Raw genomic sequence first — 15,249 nt, 5'->3', positions numbered from 1 at the left:
TGAACCTTTGTGTTATAATGACCCTAACAAGTACGAGGCCACGGGAGAAAATGGGATGTAGAATGACCAATCTTTTTATTCACTAACACGAAATATTATACGAAAGATAATACAGCGACCTAAGAATAAAATACAGTGAATGAAATTGACTTCAAGCCAACGTAAATAACAAGGAGAAATACATCGATCTAGTACGAACATTAAAAAAATATATACGTTTTGAAATCGTTAATAATCGAATAAGATTACTTGGGGAGACGGTTTACCTGCAAGTCAACATCCAGGCCACATTTTACCCTGTAAATTTGCCATTCGTTGATTTCCGTGAGGAGCGTACGCTATTCGTCATGATGTCACTCTCGGGAAGGCCAGCCCCTTTTCTCCTTGGAGAAGACGGTCGGCCATTTTAGGTTTATCAGTCGTCATTTCACATCGCTACAGTAGGACGGAGAACGTCAGGACTCAATATTTCTCTTACAACTGTAGTGGAGAATTGCCTACTATGAACTGAAACTCTTCCTAAAATCAAAACAATTAGATCCTAGTGTGAAGTGACGCATAAGCCAGTAGTTTCCAGTGTCGAGTTGTAATTTTTTGCACCTCAATGTAGCTAGAGGAAATGGCTGTGGAAAGCATGACTGTCCATCCAAACTCCCCAACTACCAACCACGAACACAACAGTCTCCTGACTGACGAAAGGTCGAGTAATTCTACAGTCATATTTAAATGAAATTATTTATTTGTCCTGTGCTTTTACACAAAAAGCCCGGGGTTTCTTTTTCCTTTTTTTCTGTCAGAGGGATTAAATTCGCCTTTTCTGGAAAACGAGTACAGAGGTAACGCCATGTTGATACGACAACGCCAACTGGGAGGCCAAAAAAACTTCTGGGATAACGCTGTTCCCTGTGTTTTATTTACGTTTATCACAATCAACGAGCAATCGACTCGAGCCAGCCTGTCTCAAGGAAAAGAGATGAGGTTGAAACGGCTGATAAATCATACTTTAAGCGACCATACTTAACAATTCGACGATTGATCACGGCGCCTTGGTTAACTAATCACCCTCTCTTAAAAAACTTAACTAATTAGTTCAATTAATCGTGTGTGTTTGGTATCAGTAGCGATCACAGCGGTAAAAGGAAAAAACAAACATTAAACTGGTGGGTTTTTTTGCTAACGGTGAGGCCTACTCAGGCTAGCAGCGTTAGCATGTTAGCTGGTGTTACTAACGTATGCTGTTGGCAACAACAGAGAAAGGCTAAGCTAAGGGCTAATACTTATGTTGACTTGTGATTTTTAAGGTCGTCGATATTTCTAATGGCTGCTGTTTTTTAAGTAGCCCAACTTTAAGTTATTTGATCACTATCGTCGATTATTATCGGTTCAAATGCATTTGTGCCGTTGGCGGAGCGTAGCGCTTAATTGCACCCTTGGCGTTACGCACTTAAAATTGTCATCGTCTCATTAATTGCAAATAACTCAAATAAGAAAAACCCTTTAGCTCCCCTTATGAACGCCCTCAAACATTTAAGTTTAATTGTCGTTAAATTTAGATTTTTTTTCGTTTTACTGTAGTTATGGATGTATTTTAACTAACATGCCATTTTTATTCACAGTCGTGCCCACACTGACTCGTCCCCAACATCCCCCCGAAGTCCCCCCACCTCCCCCAAAATGTGTAAAACGTCTGCAAAGCATCCCAAAAGTGTTTAAAGTCAAACACAAAAGTTCCCTTCTCCACTGTCCCCAGTTGGCAAAATTTGCTGTACCCGGTTGGTCCCCCACTTTCCAATCCCCACAAACTCCCACTTAGTGTCCCCGAAAGTTTAGCGAGAAGCTTTATTTTTTTGTTGTTTTGAGTGCAAAATGTGAAGAAAGCCCGTCACAGTAAGTATTCCCCATTTTAAATGTGGCCCTTTGTGCTTATAGAGTTAAGTTATGGAGTCGAATATTGAGCTAATAATGTGCCATAATGCATGGTAAACCATTTGATCCGGAATAATCATGTGCTCTGCTAAACCTAAGCTGTCTGGTAGGAGGTTTGTTTGGAGATTTTACACTTTGGATATAAATGGAAACTGTCTGGTGTAACTAACATGGCGAACTGATCATGCACAGGACTGGACTTTATTGTGCTCAGCTTACAAATAACAAAGTAAATAACAGTTTTTCCTCTCCACAGCTCTGTACAGCTAAGCTTGTTTTGGTAGTATAGAGTATGCTTGAATGGGGTTTGCTGTTTTATGTTATTCCCTAAATTGGGAAGCAGCAGGTGATATGTGTGTGTAAGGGGGTATTTCAGAATTGCAGGGGGGCCAACAGCTTGTGCCCATAGCGATTCCCAGCCACCCCCTATTCACAACAACCTGCCTCCACAATACAGCCAAATCCCTGTGCTATGAAAGGGAGCCCTCCTTTGTAACAGGTCTGTGCAATCATGCCAGTCATAAAGTAGGGGTCTGAGTTTGTGGTGTTTGATTAAAAGCTGATAGCTTTTTTAGGACAAATCATCTTATAGAGTCTATTAAAGTGTTTTAGATAATATGTCAAAAATGGACTGGACTGGGTTAGTTGGTATCTGATACTGCGTGTCTTTTTACATATTTCCAGAGAGAATAAGTGTAGTTTAATTCTGGCTCATGGTCCCGAGTACCAAATATGAAGACAGATTTTGTAGTTTATTCTGGATTGTGTCTTGTGAGCCATTAGCAGATAACTGATTTTTTTTTTCTGGCAGTGAATCCAGGTTTTATGAGCCCATTTTTAATAAAAGTGAGAGTTTACTAGGTCATCTGTGGATATCTTTGCACTCTAAAACCTAAAAATCAGTCAAATCTGGAACAGCTACTAATGAAAGATGACCTTTGTACTCCTTGAAGCAGTCCCTTGGCAGGCTACATCTTGGTAGCAGCCAGGATTTGTGGTGGAAGTTGGACTTTGCTGTAGACAGTTTTCATTCTTTAAGCTAACGTGTTTGTGGCATTCTCTCTTTTTTTAATAATATATTTGCTGTTTTGAGGGGAGAAATTGGGCTCTGATGATTAAGGCTGATTAATTTGCTTCCCCTGAGAAAGCCGGTGAGCTGAGGATGTGGTGCATACTACACGTACAGTGGAGTTGACATTTTGCCTCAAAAGCAGATCAGCTGTCTTCCACCACCTGCTCCATCTTAGCTCACTGTGGGCTCAGAGGAGGACAAAACCTGCCTTTGAGAGTCTGATACTGAATGGCAGTAGTCTTCTCAGTGAATCAGTTAACTCCTGTTCACATCATCCAGAGCTCAGACCTCTCCCTGACTGCTGGACACAGTGCTTGTCAGCCTACTTTGGGTGTTGGCCTTTAGGGAGGTACTAATATTTTTTCTTTTCTTTGTTACTAACATTTTTGTGTCAACATTTTATGACGTGTGTCTTGCACAGTTTTGACGTAACAGAGTGCCACATGGTTTTTCTTTTCCTTTTGTGGGCCGGCCCAGAAGTTGGCATCGATCTGGCTCCCTCAGCTAAAAGCCAGTAGGAAGTTTCCACGGGCTTCTAGATTGTGGCAGGAAATGTGCTCTGTGGGAAATAAAAGTTTATGATAAATACATATTTTGTTTGGCAATTTAATCTGAGATTAAGACCCATTACTGCAACACTCTGTTGCAAGTTCTTGTTGTTGTTTTGAGAGATGGCCAAACATAAACACGTTAAAGTACTCAACCTTCTCTGAGGTAGTCCTCAGTAACAGCAGACATCAAACAGCAGGAACTGTCTGTTTATTTATTTTTTCTACACCAGATGGATGTCCTTCATATTAGAAGTTAAAATACATTCAAAAGAGGAAAAAAAAGGCCTTATAGGGTATTTTTTTACTCTGGCAGTGTTCCAGCTGTGGTGGCTAAAATCTGTCTGCGTACAGACAAAAACACAAACACTTGGCATATTGCGCAGACTTCCTTTGTGGTTACTTCTGCTGCTGTAGGAGTGATGATTGCATTTTATCTGTGTATGATAACACACGCACAGAGGCTCACAAGGTGAAAACACACCAGTATTGCTGTCGTGAGTGTTAATAATAGAAGCACAGTATTACATATACACATGACCTAATTTGAAGTCTGAAATTGTTCGTGCTCGTCACGTTATGAGATTAAATCCAAAGGAAAGGTGTTGATGCTTTCTGGAAGCTGTGTAGACGATGTAGAAAGTTCGCCTTGAATACACAGTATTTTAGTTCACCATTCAGCGTGTTTTTATCTATCCTTCTGTTTGGATGACCTAGATAATATGTCAATAAGCAGCTGTGCAGTCTAACCTCACTGCAGGAGCGTTTGAGTTTGTTTTTTAATCTTGAGTGCGATTATATATCCCTCCCAGTGTATGCATAAAGTGTTGTGTTTGACATTTTAGTGTTTCCTTCACCTGGCTTATATGATTGAAAGGTCATCTTATTCTTATGGCAATCCCAGGTACTTATTATGTGCAGTCTTTACAGGAATGCATGTGTATACAAATACAAAATCATTAACTTTAACATCAACCTGCCATAGATTTCAAATTCTGCAGTTAAATTTACATTTACCCATCTTACGGTGTGACAGACTGTCCATCAGAATACACCGTATAACCTTGTAAATCTTCAGCATCAGAAATTTTCCTGGCAGAAAGTGGTGCGTGCTACAGATTAATAGTCTCTTTTAGAATTATATACAACCATCAGCTCGTGTTTCATATCACAGTCACATGGCAGCAGTGTAAGCAGAGACCCCCAGACCCCCCCCAGCCAGATCCTCCAGCTCTCCAAGGGGACACGGAGGGGTTCCTGAGCCAGTTGAGAGACATGATCTCTCCAGCATGTCCTGTATCTATCCCAGGGTCTCCTCTCAGCGGCATACCCAGGATACAAAAATACAACAAACAGTAAACAAGGATCTAGATTAATTTGACCGATAATTTTCTGAAAAGTCTGAAATCGCAACGGCTCAATCGGGAAAAAATGGCACCATCTATGATATTAGCAGCAGATTATGATCGATGACTCGTTCTTGAATTGTGCGTGTATCCCTGTATCTTCAATTTTCAAATTCGCCGAGCCTCTGTACTCGTTTTCGCCGATTTACCCCCAGCTGCGTGTATAAAGTCGTTCTTGCTTCCTCCTCTTTGTTTGTATAATTTTATTGTGCATTTATCTTTGTAAAATTTTGTGACCATAATATTAAAGATGGCTTTCTTTTCATATACAGGGCAGAAGATGGAGAGCTGGAGGAGGGTGAGTTGGAAGATGATGGGGGAGAAATGGAGGAGGAAGAAATGGCAGGAGGTGTGTCAGCAGTCGGTCCAGGTGGAGACGGTGAAGAAGTGGGTGGAGGTGAAGGAGGCCACGAAGGGTCGGCGGAGCGGCCTCGGCGAAGTAGGGAGCGCCACGCTAGCAGCGGTTCAGACGACGAGAGAGCCCACCGTCGTAAGAGGAAGCGGAAGAAGGAGCGGGAAAGAGAAAAGAGGAGGTCCAAGAAGAAACGCAAATCACGACATAAAGTAAGAATTGTAGTAAACGCAGAGATGAAAACACCCGTTTTCTGGCTTAACCCAAAAATATCAACTCTAACATTTGTCCCTTTTTCTCTCAGCGTCATGCGTCCTCGGATGATGACCACTCAGACTACAGTGATGAGTCTGACTACAGTCCCAGTGAGAAAAGGAAATATAGAGAGTACAGCCCCCAGTACGGTTCTGTAAGTCTGAAAAGAAAACTTTCCCAACACACATGTTACGTGTGCATAATATAATGTGAACATTGTGAAAGTATTCTCAGTTTATCAATGTCTTATCTCTCTCTAGTCTCGTGGGAGCTACGGTGGCACAAAGAGGGGTGGTTACATGAAGATGGAGAAACAGGGTTACGGAGGTTACGATGACTACGAAGATGACAACTTTGAGGGAGAGGAAGATGAAGACATGGGGGATGACGACTACGATGACTTCACCAAGGAGCTCAACCAGTACCGAAAGGCCAAGGAGGGAGGAGGCGGCCGTGGTGGGCGAGGTAATTTCACGGCAGTTTGAAAAATAGACTTTTTAAACATATTCTGCTGTATGCTGAATATGTGCTCAGCTGACAAGTCAACACGGTTTCATAGCAAGACTGTACACGGAAAAATCAAACCTAAGATCCAACGTTGTGACAAGGCCAGCTGTCTTTTCTAGGGATGTTTTCAAACAAGGAAAGAGAAAAATGTATCACTGTGTTATCAAAGTTCACTATTTTACCTGCACCACAGTTGAATTTGCACTCGAGCATATTTGCATACATACACACAACTTCTCTTATCAATACAAATTTCAGATAAGTTGCTGACAGGTGGAATCCCACTTTTGTAGCTTATTCTTACTTCTCTCTTTGTCTTCGTGCAGGGGCCAGAGGTCGTATGAAGAACCACAGAGGCCGTGGATTAATGAGAGGAGGGAGGAGGGGAAGAGGAGGAGGCAGAGGAAGAGGAGGGCGAGGCGGAGGAGGAAAGATGGGAGGAGATGATGATGGAGACGGCTACGGAGATGAAATGGAGGTGAGGATTAGAGCTCAGAATTATATTTTGCTCCAAGTTCACAAAGAGTCAGTTAAATGACAATAATAATCCTTGTCCTTACAGTATGGAGATGATGACTACGACATGGGTGATGATGACTATGATGACTACTCGAAAGAGCTCAACCAGTACAAGAAGTCCAAAGACAGAGGCAGAGGTTTGTTTTTCGTCTCTTCCTTCCGTTTCCTTTTATTTAAATTTGACCTACGTTGTTTGTTTTTTCTTGTTTTCATATGTTATTGAGATAATTGTGTGTGCACGTATTAAATATGGACAAAGACTCAAATAATGCCATCAGTGTATGTGCAAGTGTTTCTGTGAGCCAAAAACGGAGGTACCAGACTGTTCTAAACACTCAGTTTCAGTATTCCTTTTAAAATCTTTCATCCTGTTGATGTCATAGAAGCTAGATGTCCATACTATGGCACACAGTTTGTGAGGCCAATCAGCAGAAAGTTGCATTAAAGGGAGGGTTAAGGGAGCTAAAATGGCTAAAACTAGGATTTATGCAAAATTAATGGGGAAATATATCCTTTTTTTTGCCCAAAAGTTCACTCACACTGTCTCTTGATTTCTCCACCAGGTGGTAAAGGGGGCCGCGGGCGAGGCAGAGGTAAAGGAGGGCGTGGCATGATTAGAGGAGCAAAGGGTCGAAACAGAGGGAGAGGAAGAGGAGACATGGGGAATGATGACAACGGAGACATGGACAACGGGGTAAAACTTTCATAATTATTATGAGCTCAGGTTAAGCGCCCTGATCTGGTAACAAACTGGACAGTACAGCTAATTTGTATTTGCTTGTTGTGTGGGGTGGGTTCAGGATGGTGTTGGAGGTGATGGACCGGGAATGGGGAGGAGGAATCAGAATGAAAAGCACCAGGACAAGAAAGGAAAGGCCATCTGCAAGTACTACATCGAGGGGAGATGCACTTGGGTAGGATGGCACAAATATCAATAATATGTATTATTAATGCTCTTTTATTGTATACATACAGTTAAGTTCACTTTTCAAAGTGCACATATACAAATTTTGTATTACATTAGTTCCAATCGGACATGCGCACATCTCCTTTGAGGTTGCATTAGGAAGGGCATCCGGCGCACATCTCTGCCAAATCAAACATGCAGAGTTGCCCGCTGTGCTGAAAGTAACTTTCTAACAGTTTTTCATGATTTCATACCTCAAACGCAAACACATTTTTAAAATAGTATTTTAGAGTTTTATAAAGATGTTTTAGAAAAAAATTTACACTCAACTATACTGTTTAGCACACTAGCTACCTCCTGACTGGATAAAAATATAACTGTTTCCAGTGGAAATTTCAACGTTTGGTGCCAGGAATCTATAGCTTAATGCAAATATTTTAAAAGGCTTTATACTAATATAAACTCTTATAGCAGCATGTAATAACCACAGCTGCAAGATAATGCAGAGGAAATGTCTTCTGTGTTGTTTATTTTGGTCTACAAATTATCTGTTGGCTGCTGTCTCAGCCCTGACATCCATAACACACACTTTTTTCCCATACAACAGGGCGACCACTGTAACTTCAGCCATGACATTGAGCTGCCAAAGAAGAAGGAGTTGTGCAAGTTCTACATCACTGGATTCTGTGCCCGAGCTGACCACTGTCCTTACATGCATGATATCCTTTGCTGTTGACCACATGGAGAGCCTATTTATCAGTATAGATAAGGCAGTCTGGAGTTGTGGATCAGAACCAGTTTTTCCAATCAAATTAAACTTGAATCTCTGACTAGTAAGTCAAGTTAAGAGTCAAGCTGGCAATATTTACCAGTATGAAGTTGCATAAGTGAAATCAATCCAGGGTTTACACCTGTTTATTCGGGCCACCAGGCCAAAGTTGACCCTTTGCTCGATATGTGCACCAGTGTTTTGTTTCAGGGTTTGTTTTTTAAAAGCTCCAATCGTTAAAATGACCATTTAGTTTTCATATTAGTTTTAACAACCATTAACACTATGAAGCAAAGATGAACTAGCAAATTGTTTTATCCAATAATCAGGGTAAATGATGTATTGTTGTATGTGAGTGAGGTTAAATATGATGCAGTGCTGTATCAGTCGTCGTACCCACTTTGTCTGATGTTGACACAGCTGATAATGTGACACGAGTGTTCCTCCTTGACTCCTGTGCTACGTGAATTCCCCTGTAAGCTGTTCCACACCACAGGGAAGTGTGTCAATGGTGACGAGTGTATGTTCTCCCACGAGGAACTCAATGATGATACTCGGGAGCTGCTTAACAAGGTAGGAACCTCCGACCTCGAAGACAGTCACCTCGTTTATCTTCTGTAAACTCTCACAATATTAAGTGTATATAAGTTAGATTTTTGTCACTCGCACAGTCTGCCAGTTTAAGTTGACAGACTGTTGTTTTTGTTTGCCTTCAGTTGTGTTTCTTTAAGATTCACCCAGCAGAGTATTTTTCTTGGTTTTGTAGATGCTGGCAGAGGATGCAGAAGCTGGAGCTGAGGACGAAAAAGAGGTGGAGGAGCTGAAGAAGCAAGGAATTAACCCGCTTCCTAAGCCCCCTCCTGGAGTCGGCCTCCTTCCAACCCCTCCCCGGCCCGTTCCTGTTGAAACCAACACAGGTGGTGTGGATTTTGCTGGGCCTCCAGCTGGTGACTTTGGGGGTCTTCCTGGACCTAATCAGGTGCCCATGGCTGTCAAAGGTCCCCCAGGACCAGGGCCTGTTCCTGTCCCTGGTCCCTGCGTCGGTCCACCTGTCCACGGTCCTGATGGAAGTCCCTTCCAAGGTGGCCCGCCGAATCCCCCTGGCCTTCCTCCTCCTCCCCACATGGGTCCCCCACCTCCTGCTGGTGGAGGAGGAGGAGGAGGAGGCATGGGGAAGAAGATCCCCTCGTTGTTTGAGATTAAAGTTCAGCCCACAGGACAGCTGGCCCAGAAACTCGCAGTTAGGTAAGAGATCAGAAATGCAAAGAATTAAAGTGAGTATTTGTATAATCCGCATCCTGACTTTGTCTGTAAGAAGATCCAAGTTCTCAGTTTTTGGAATGTAGGAATACTGTCTGAGGTTTTTACTCTGAGAACTGAAAACGTTTTCTGAACATCTGTGAAATTGCGTTAAGGCTGAGAAGCATCTGCTTAGATTCACAACAGCTCAAAGGTTCCTCCCAAAACCCGCGGGCCCTGAGTGTTGAGTAGACAAAGGATTTTCAGTGCAATAATTATTTTAGTGTTTGGTTATTGGTTTTGTCAGACTTCTAGGAAATGCACAACTAGCAGAGAATAATGTGTAACAGGAACTAGTATCTACTCTAAATAATTAAAAAAAATGTTTGCTTTGAGAGTCACTATCCGAATTCTAAATCACACTCCCGCTTTTGTATTAGAAGCCAGGGCCCCAGTACCAACCAGGGTCAGACCCCAACACCTGGACCTCAAGGGCCCCCTGGTGCCCCTCCTCCCAGATTCCCTGCCCCTCCAGGTATGATGCCCCCTGACATGCAGAACATGGGCCCCAACCTTGGAATGAACCAGGGCCCTCCCAACATGGGACCCGGTGGACCACCAATGATGGGAGGATTTCCACCAGGAGAGGGCCCTCCACATGGAGGTGCTATGCCTCCAGGTCCTCCTCAGGGAGGAGGAAACTTCTACAATAACTTCTACAATCAGCAAGAGGGTATGAAGATGGAGGGTGTGGTTCAAGAAGGTGAGATCATTTTATACTAAATACCAAAATAGAGTTGGAGCAGCTTACTTCAAACAATAGTGGCTCTTAAACTTATGAGAATGTTGTCTGTTCCCTATCAGGTGACAGTTACCAGGGTTTTTCCGGTATGGACGAGAGAGGAGGCACAGGAACATTTGGAAATCAGTCAGGCAACCAGGAAGGCCCTGCTAATGGAGCCACAGCCAATCAGGGGGGGATTTCTGTGCCTGACTTTCTGCCACCTGCTCAGCGCGTCCTTTTCATGAGGATCCAACAGAAGCAGCAAGAGGAAGAGGAAAGAGCTCGCAGGATGGCTGAGGGAGGAGCAGAAAAAAGCAGAGACACTGAAGGTAGAGGAACAGCACCTGCATCTGTGTATAAATGATTCCTGTGGCATAGTGAGATGTAGCATCCTTTGCAAGTATTCCTCTTTCCGTATGACTGTCTAAGAACAGGAGAAACCTGTAAAACCAAAGACTTAAGACTTAAAACCATTTTGTGTGTAACAGAAATGAGACGGAGGTGACCCTTTCAGTGATTGCTTAGAGTTGACCAAAATGTCAAATCCCTCTTTTCCTAGGTGACTCAGGGAACTGGTATTCTAGCGAGGATGAGGATGGCGGTGGGAGCGTGACTTCCATCCTGAAGACCCTCCGTCAGCAGACCCAGGCTCCTCAAAAATCTGACGTGCATCCGAGCGACCCACGCCTTGTGAAAGCCTCTCCTTCCCACCCTCCGGCTCGCCCAGCAGACCCCCGCTTAGCTCGGGATCCACGCTTGGCACGTGCTGCTGAGTCAGCTCAAATCTCTGACCCCACCCACTCCACACTCGCTCCATCGTCATCTGGACCACCTGCAGACCCCAGGCTAGCTAGGCTAGCTGCTGCTGCCTCAGCAGGATCTGCCTCCCATTCGCCTCCAGCTGCTAAGCCTGAACCTCCCCTGGTCTATAAGCCCCCTCCGCTCACGACCCCAGCAGTGGATGAGGAGGAGACTGAGCGGGTTCTACGGGACAAGCCCGTGCCGATTCCTCTGGATCCGCTCATGGGTATGGCTCTGAAAGACCCACGTTCCCAGTTGCAGCAGTTCAGCCACATCAAGAAGGATATTGTTCTTCACATGCCAGCATTCGCTAAAACGATCACCTGGTCTCCTGAAGATCTGCTTCCGCTCCCTATTCCCAAGCAGGACCTGCTTCCTCTACCCCCGGGCATCCCTCCCGTGTCCACCCTTGACTCACGTCTGTCCCGCGGTCAGCAGCAGCAGTTACACACGCCACTCACTCACTCGCAACCTCCTTCCGTACAGCCTCCTCCTTCCTTAGACGCCCCTGCTCCCTCCTCCTCAGCTTCTACCCTCCCAGAATTTGAATTTCTGTCTCGCATCCTGAAGAATGTTAACTCCAGCACGTCCCAGACTCCTTCTCCTCCTCATTTACCCACACCCCCTACCACTATGCCAGTTATGGGTCAACCTCAGTCCATGCCTGCAGCTTCTATAGAAAAGCCTGTTGACCCCCGTGTTGCCCGCAAAGTCCCCTCTGATCCCCGTCTCCAGCCACCGAAGTCGGCACTGAAGCAGCCATCAGAACCTGTGCCCCCTCCGTCCACATCTCCTGCACCAACATCTAGTTCTTCTCCACCTGCCATCGCTCCCTATGACCCACGGTTGCTCTCCTCAGTTGGGGCAGGGCGCAGTGTAGGGGCCGGGACACCAGGGGGTGCCAGTGTGCTGAGCAGCATTAGTCTGTATGACCCTCGGACTAACAAACCAGGCAGCCCTGGTACCAGCAGTGGCGCTAACAACTCTCCTAACTCAGCCAGCCAAACTGAGTCCAAACTCAGTGACCCCACAACGAGTAAACCTAAATCCAAGGAGCCCCTCTTTGTTCGGAAGTCTGCATTGGACCAACCTGAGCCAGAGAAAAGTACAGAGCAAGGCACGGATAGATACAACAGCTATAACAGGCCCCGGCCCAAACCTGCGCCCTCACCTAACTCCACAGCTCAGGGCGGGCCTGCTGCAGCTGGGGTGGCTGCAGCTGGAGGTCAGGGTGCTCCTGGATCTGCTGCAGACCAGGCGCCTGCAGGGGTCCATAACCTACCAGTATCCTCTTTATTTGGTGTTGTGAAGCAGGCTAGTAAGCCTGGCGGGACAAGCAGCCCCTTTGGGGGAAACAGCCCTGCACAGTCTGATCAGGCGGCCGCAGAGCAGGACAACGGCTCCCTGAAGGAAGTTTTCAAAGGCTTTGACCCCACAGCCTCTCCCTTCTGCCAGTGACACCGATCCTGGGACCCTGACGCCCCAGATGTGGCAGCTGGGTGTGGGTTGTTTCAGGTTTTTGGACACTGAAAATGTCAGTGCAAAGAGAAACGTGCACTGCGGCAACTGCCTGTAAGACGAGTTTTGATAAGATTGGCAGCAGACATATTACACACAGACACACACACCCAAACACAGTGTTTCAGATTCTATAAAAGACTCTCGGGTAGCGTTTAAAGTGAAATCTCTATTTTAAACAGACTTATTGATGTATAAATAGATGTATTCTCTCATCTCAGTGCTTAATGAAAATGATTATCCTGACAACAGACACACATTTATATGGAATGAAACTTTAGGCATCACATGTGTTTAAATCTCCTTTTATTTAAGTTTCTCACATCCTTCTGTTTCATATTTCTTCTCTTCTTAAAGCTGATGTGCTCGTGTATATATGCATATTTTCTGGTTAGTTACAGATGGCTGTGCTCTTTGTAACAAATTAAAAGCTTTTTTTTATATCTGATTTTCCCAACAATATATTGTTTATTTTTGGTGTTTCTTTAAACAGAATCAAGAGCACTGAGGCAACTTACTTTACACCTGTCAAAAACTAAATGCCCTCCACATCACTGCCTTTGCTTTCATCCACTGTCCTCTGTCTTTGGCGTCACATCAAACTAAAGCATTTTTTTTTCTTTCCACGTTACTTTTTTTCTGCAGAAATGACTGAAATGGTCTTTATTCTACTTAAATGCTTTTTTAAGTATTTTTCTACTCCTTTGCACTGTCAGCTTGTGTCTCTGAGGCTTGTATTTATATTTTGAGTGGCTGTAACCCTTCAGGCTGTTCATGTACAGCTCCATTTCAGGTGTTTAGCTCTTACAGGTGACAGGCTCTTTAATCACTACACAACCGTTGAAGCCCCTAATTCTCACAGATTTTGCCTTTACTCCAGTCTTGTTGCTGTGAGGAGAAACAGACTTTCACTTGAACATTTATTTTTATCGGTTTGTGAATATGGAGAGCACTTAAGCTCTAGTTTCCATAAAGCTTAAGGGGGCGTTAGGAAAAAGCAGGAAACAGGTTTAGCTGCTCAGACTGATGACTGACTCTGTCACTTCGCTCTCCAATGGCACATTTAGTTAGCGGTTAGTTATCCATTGAATCATGTCCTTTTATCTCTGCTGCCAAAACTGGTTTTGTCAAAGTTATTTCCATGTATTTCCTCCTAATTACATTTGAATTTGGACCACTGAATTAAAAGTCATCTACATCTCAGCGTTTAGTTTCTTTGTTTTGTTTTATTAGCTGTTCTGAATAGAGAAGTTTTCTGCCTTGCATTCTCAATTGAAATGCTTGGCTGGTGGCACCATGACAATCATAAACTACATTTGGACCTAAAATTCAGACGACTTGTACGTGTCGCACTCATCTGTGCCCCCTCCTGCTTTTCATCTGAACCATGCCAACCAAAATAAATGAAACAAACTAAAAAAAATGTTTGAAAAAGTGGACGTGTAATTGTGGAAATGTTCACGGTTTGGACTCGCAGCTTAGATGAGAGTGCAAGTCTTCTCTCCAGAACGTCTGCCATAAACGCCATGAACTGTGTGAATTAGAAGTGAATCCAGCGTCTGAATCAGGGTGAGGGAAAGCGGTTGTTTCTGTTTGTTGTAAGGGGGGAGCGGTTTCATTGCCAGTCTCGTTGGCGAATCTGTACGTGAGCGGTCAGTTGTGGCGGGTTCAGATGTTTTTGACCTCCAGAAAGTGAAGATTGTACAACAGCTCTCAGGATCGTGTTCGTCCATCTTGTGTATAAACGTTTTAATTTATTTTTTTATACTTGAGTAAATATACTTCCTCACTTGTAAATTTTGAGCTGAATCATTTTGTATGTCAGAGATTACCACTCACCTCAGTGGGGCGTCGGCGCGCTGCAGCAGTGTGAGGAGAGGAACGACGTTCACGTCTGGTTTTGTGTATGAAGATTCAGATAAGAAAAACTCACTATTATGTCGTCCTCCCTGCCAGTTCATTTAAAAGCCTGTCAGGAGGCTGAGTGTCAGCTATAGCAAGTGTGAAAGTTGTTTGTTTTTTCCTTTATGGATTTCTTTTTGTTTGGTTCCTTTTTTTTTCCTCACTATGTAAATTTGACCAGTATCCAGTTCCCGTCTTTGGAGGACTGGAGTTTTCTAACTGTACACTGTAGGTGAGGTTGTAAGTATTTAAATAAAATTAATACATGATCAACCAGTTTCAAGTATTTCCTGTGTTGTCAGTACCTCGGATGATTCATTTGACGCATTTTTGTTTTCTGTCAAAGTCTCTAAGTAATTCATTGAAGTCACGATTGTTCAGCCGGATGAAGGTTGTGAGCGCTGAGCTGTCTGTCTGTGTCTCCAGTCAAATCAGATTATCTAAAAACGCCCTTTGGCCTGCTTTTCAGATGTATTTTTCACAAGCAGGCTGTCATTTTTTTTTATCTTGTTCTTTTATATATTTAGACCTGAACCGTGCAGTTCTTGGCTTGGCCCCTGTGGATTTGGATCAGTACCTCAGCAGCACACAGGCTGTTTCCTGGTTAAGTACGATCCACTACTGACTCACTTCCTGCTACCCTCCCATCCTGCAGCGCTGGCTCCAGGAAGACAAACTATTCATCCCGAACCTCAAAGGTTTCCTATCACACACGCGAGCGCACATGTTCTCCTCTGCCAGTTT

General features: G+C 44.0%; 1 protein-coding gene across 3 annotated transcripts; it reads left to right on the top strand.

Moving 5' to 3' along the window:
• Window positions 1–370: 370 nt before the first annotated feature.
• zc3h4 (zinc finger CCCH-type containing 4) lies at window positions 371–14,778 on the top strand. 3 transcript variants are annotated; one of them, XM_086262346.1, is made up of 14 exons: window positions 371–699; window positions 5,225–5,516; window positions 5,609–5,713; window positions 5,820–6,024; window positions 6,393–6,544; window positions 6,629–6,722; window positions 7,149–7,279; window positions 7,386–7,499; window positions 8,100–8,211; window positions 8,725–8,834; window positions 9,028–9,506; window positions 9,944–10,263; window positions 10,365–10,613; window positions 10,844–14,778. In XM_086262346.1, exons 1-14 carry the CDS (start codon window positions 620–622, stop codon window positions 12,541–12,543), a joined length of 4,143 nt encoding a protein of 1,380 aa, XP_086118472.1. In that variant the 5' UTR covers window positions 371–619; the 3' UTR covers window positions 12,544–14,778. The 3 variants fall into 3 exon arrangements, with proteins under 3 accessions (XP_086118472.1, XP_086118471.1, XP_086118473.1); XM_086262345.1 differs by having other exon boundaries at window positions 9,941–10,263; XM_086262347.1 differs by lacking the exon at window positions 371–699 and adding an exon at window positions 796–1,887 and having other exon boundaries at window positions 9,941–10,263.
• The last annotated feature ends 471 nt before the right edge of the window (window positions 14,779–15,249 follow it).

This window comes from Aulonocara sp. 'chitande type north' Nkhata Bay, linkage group LG14 (assembly GCF_057382095.1).
Source record: "Aulonocara sp. 'chitande type north' Nkhata Bay isolate Kocher_YH1m ecotype deep benthic linkage group LG14, A_spYH_male_GT1.1, whole genome shotgun sequence".
Taxonomy (NCBI): Eukaryota; Metazoa; Chordata; class Actinopteri; order Cichliformes; family Cichlidae; genus Aulonocara; species Aulonocara sp. 'chitande type north' Nkhata Bay.
The sequence above is the reverse complement of the archived record's forward strand: the minus strand, read 5'-3'. Positions and strand labels throughout refer to the sequence as shown.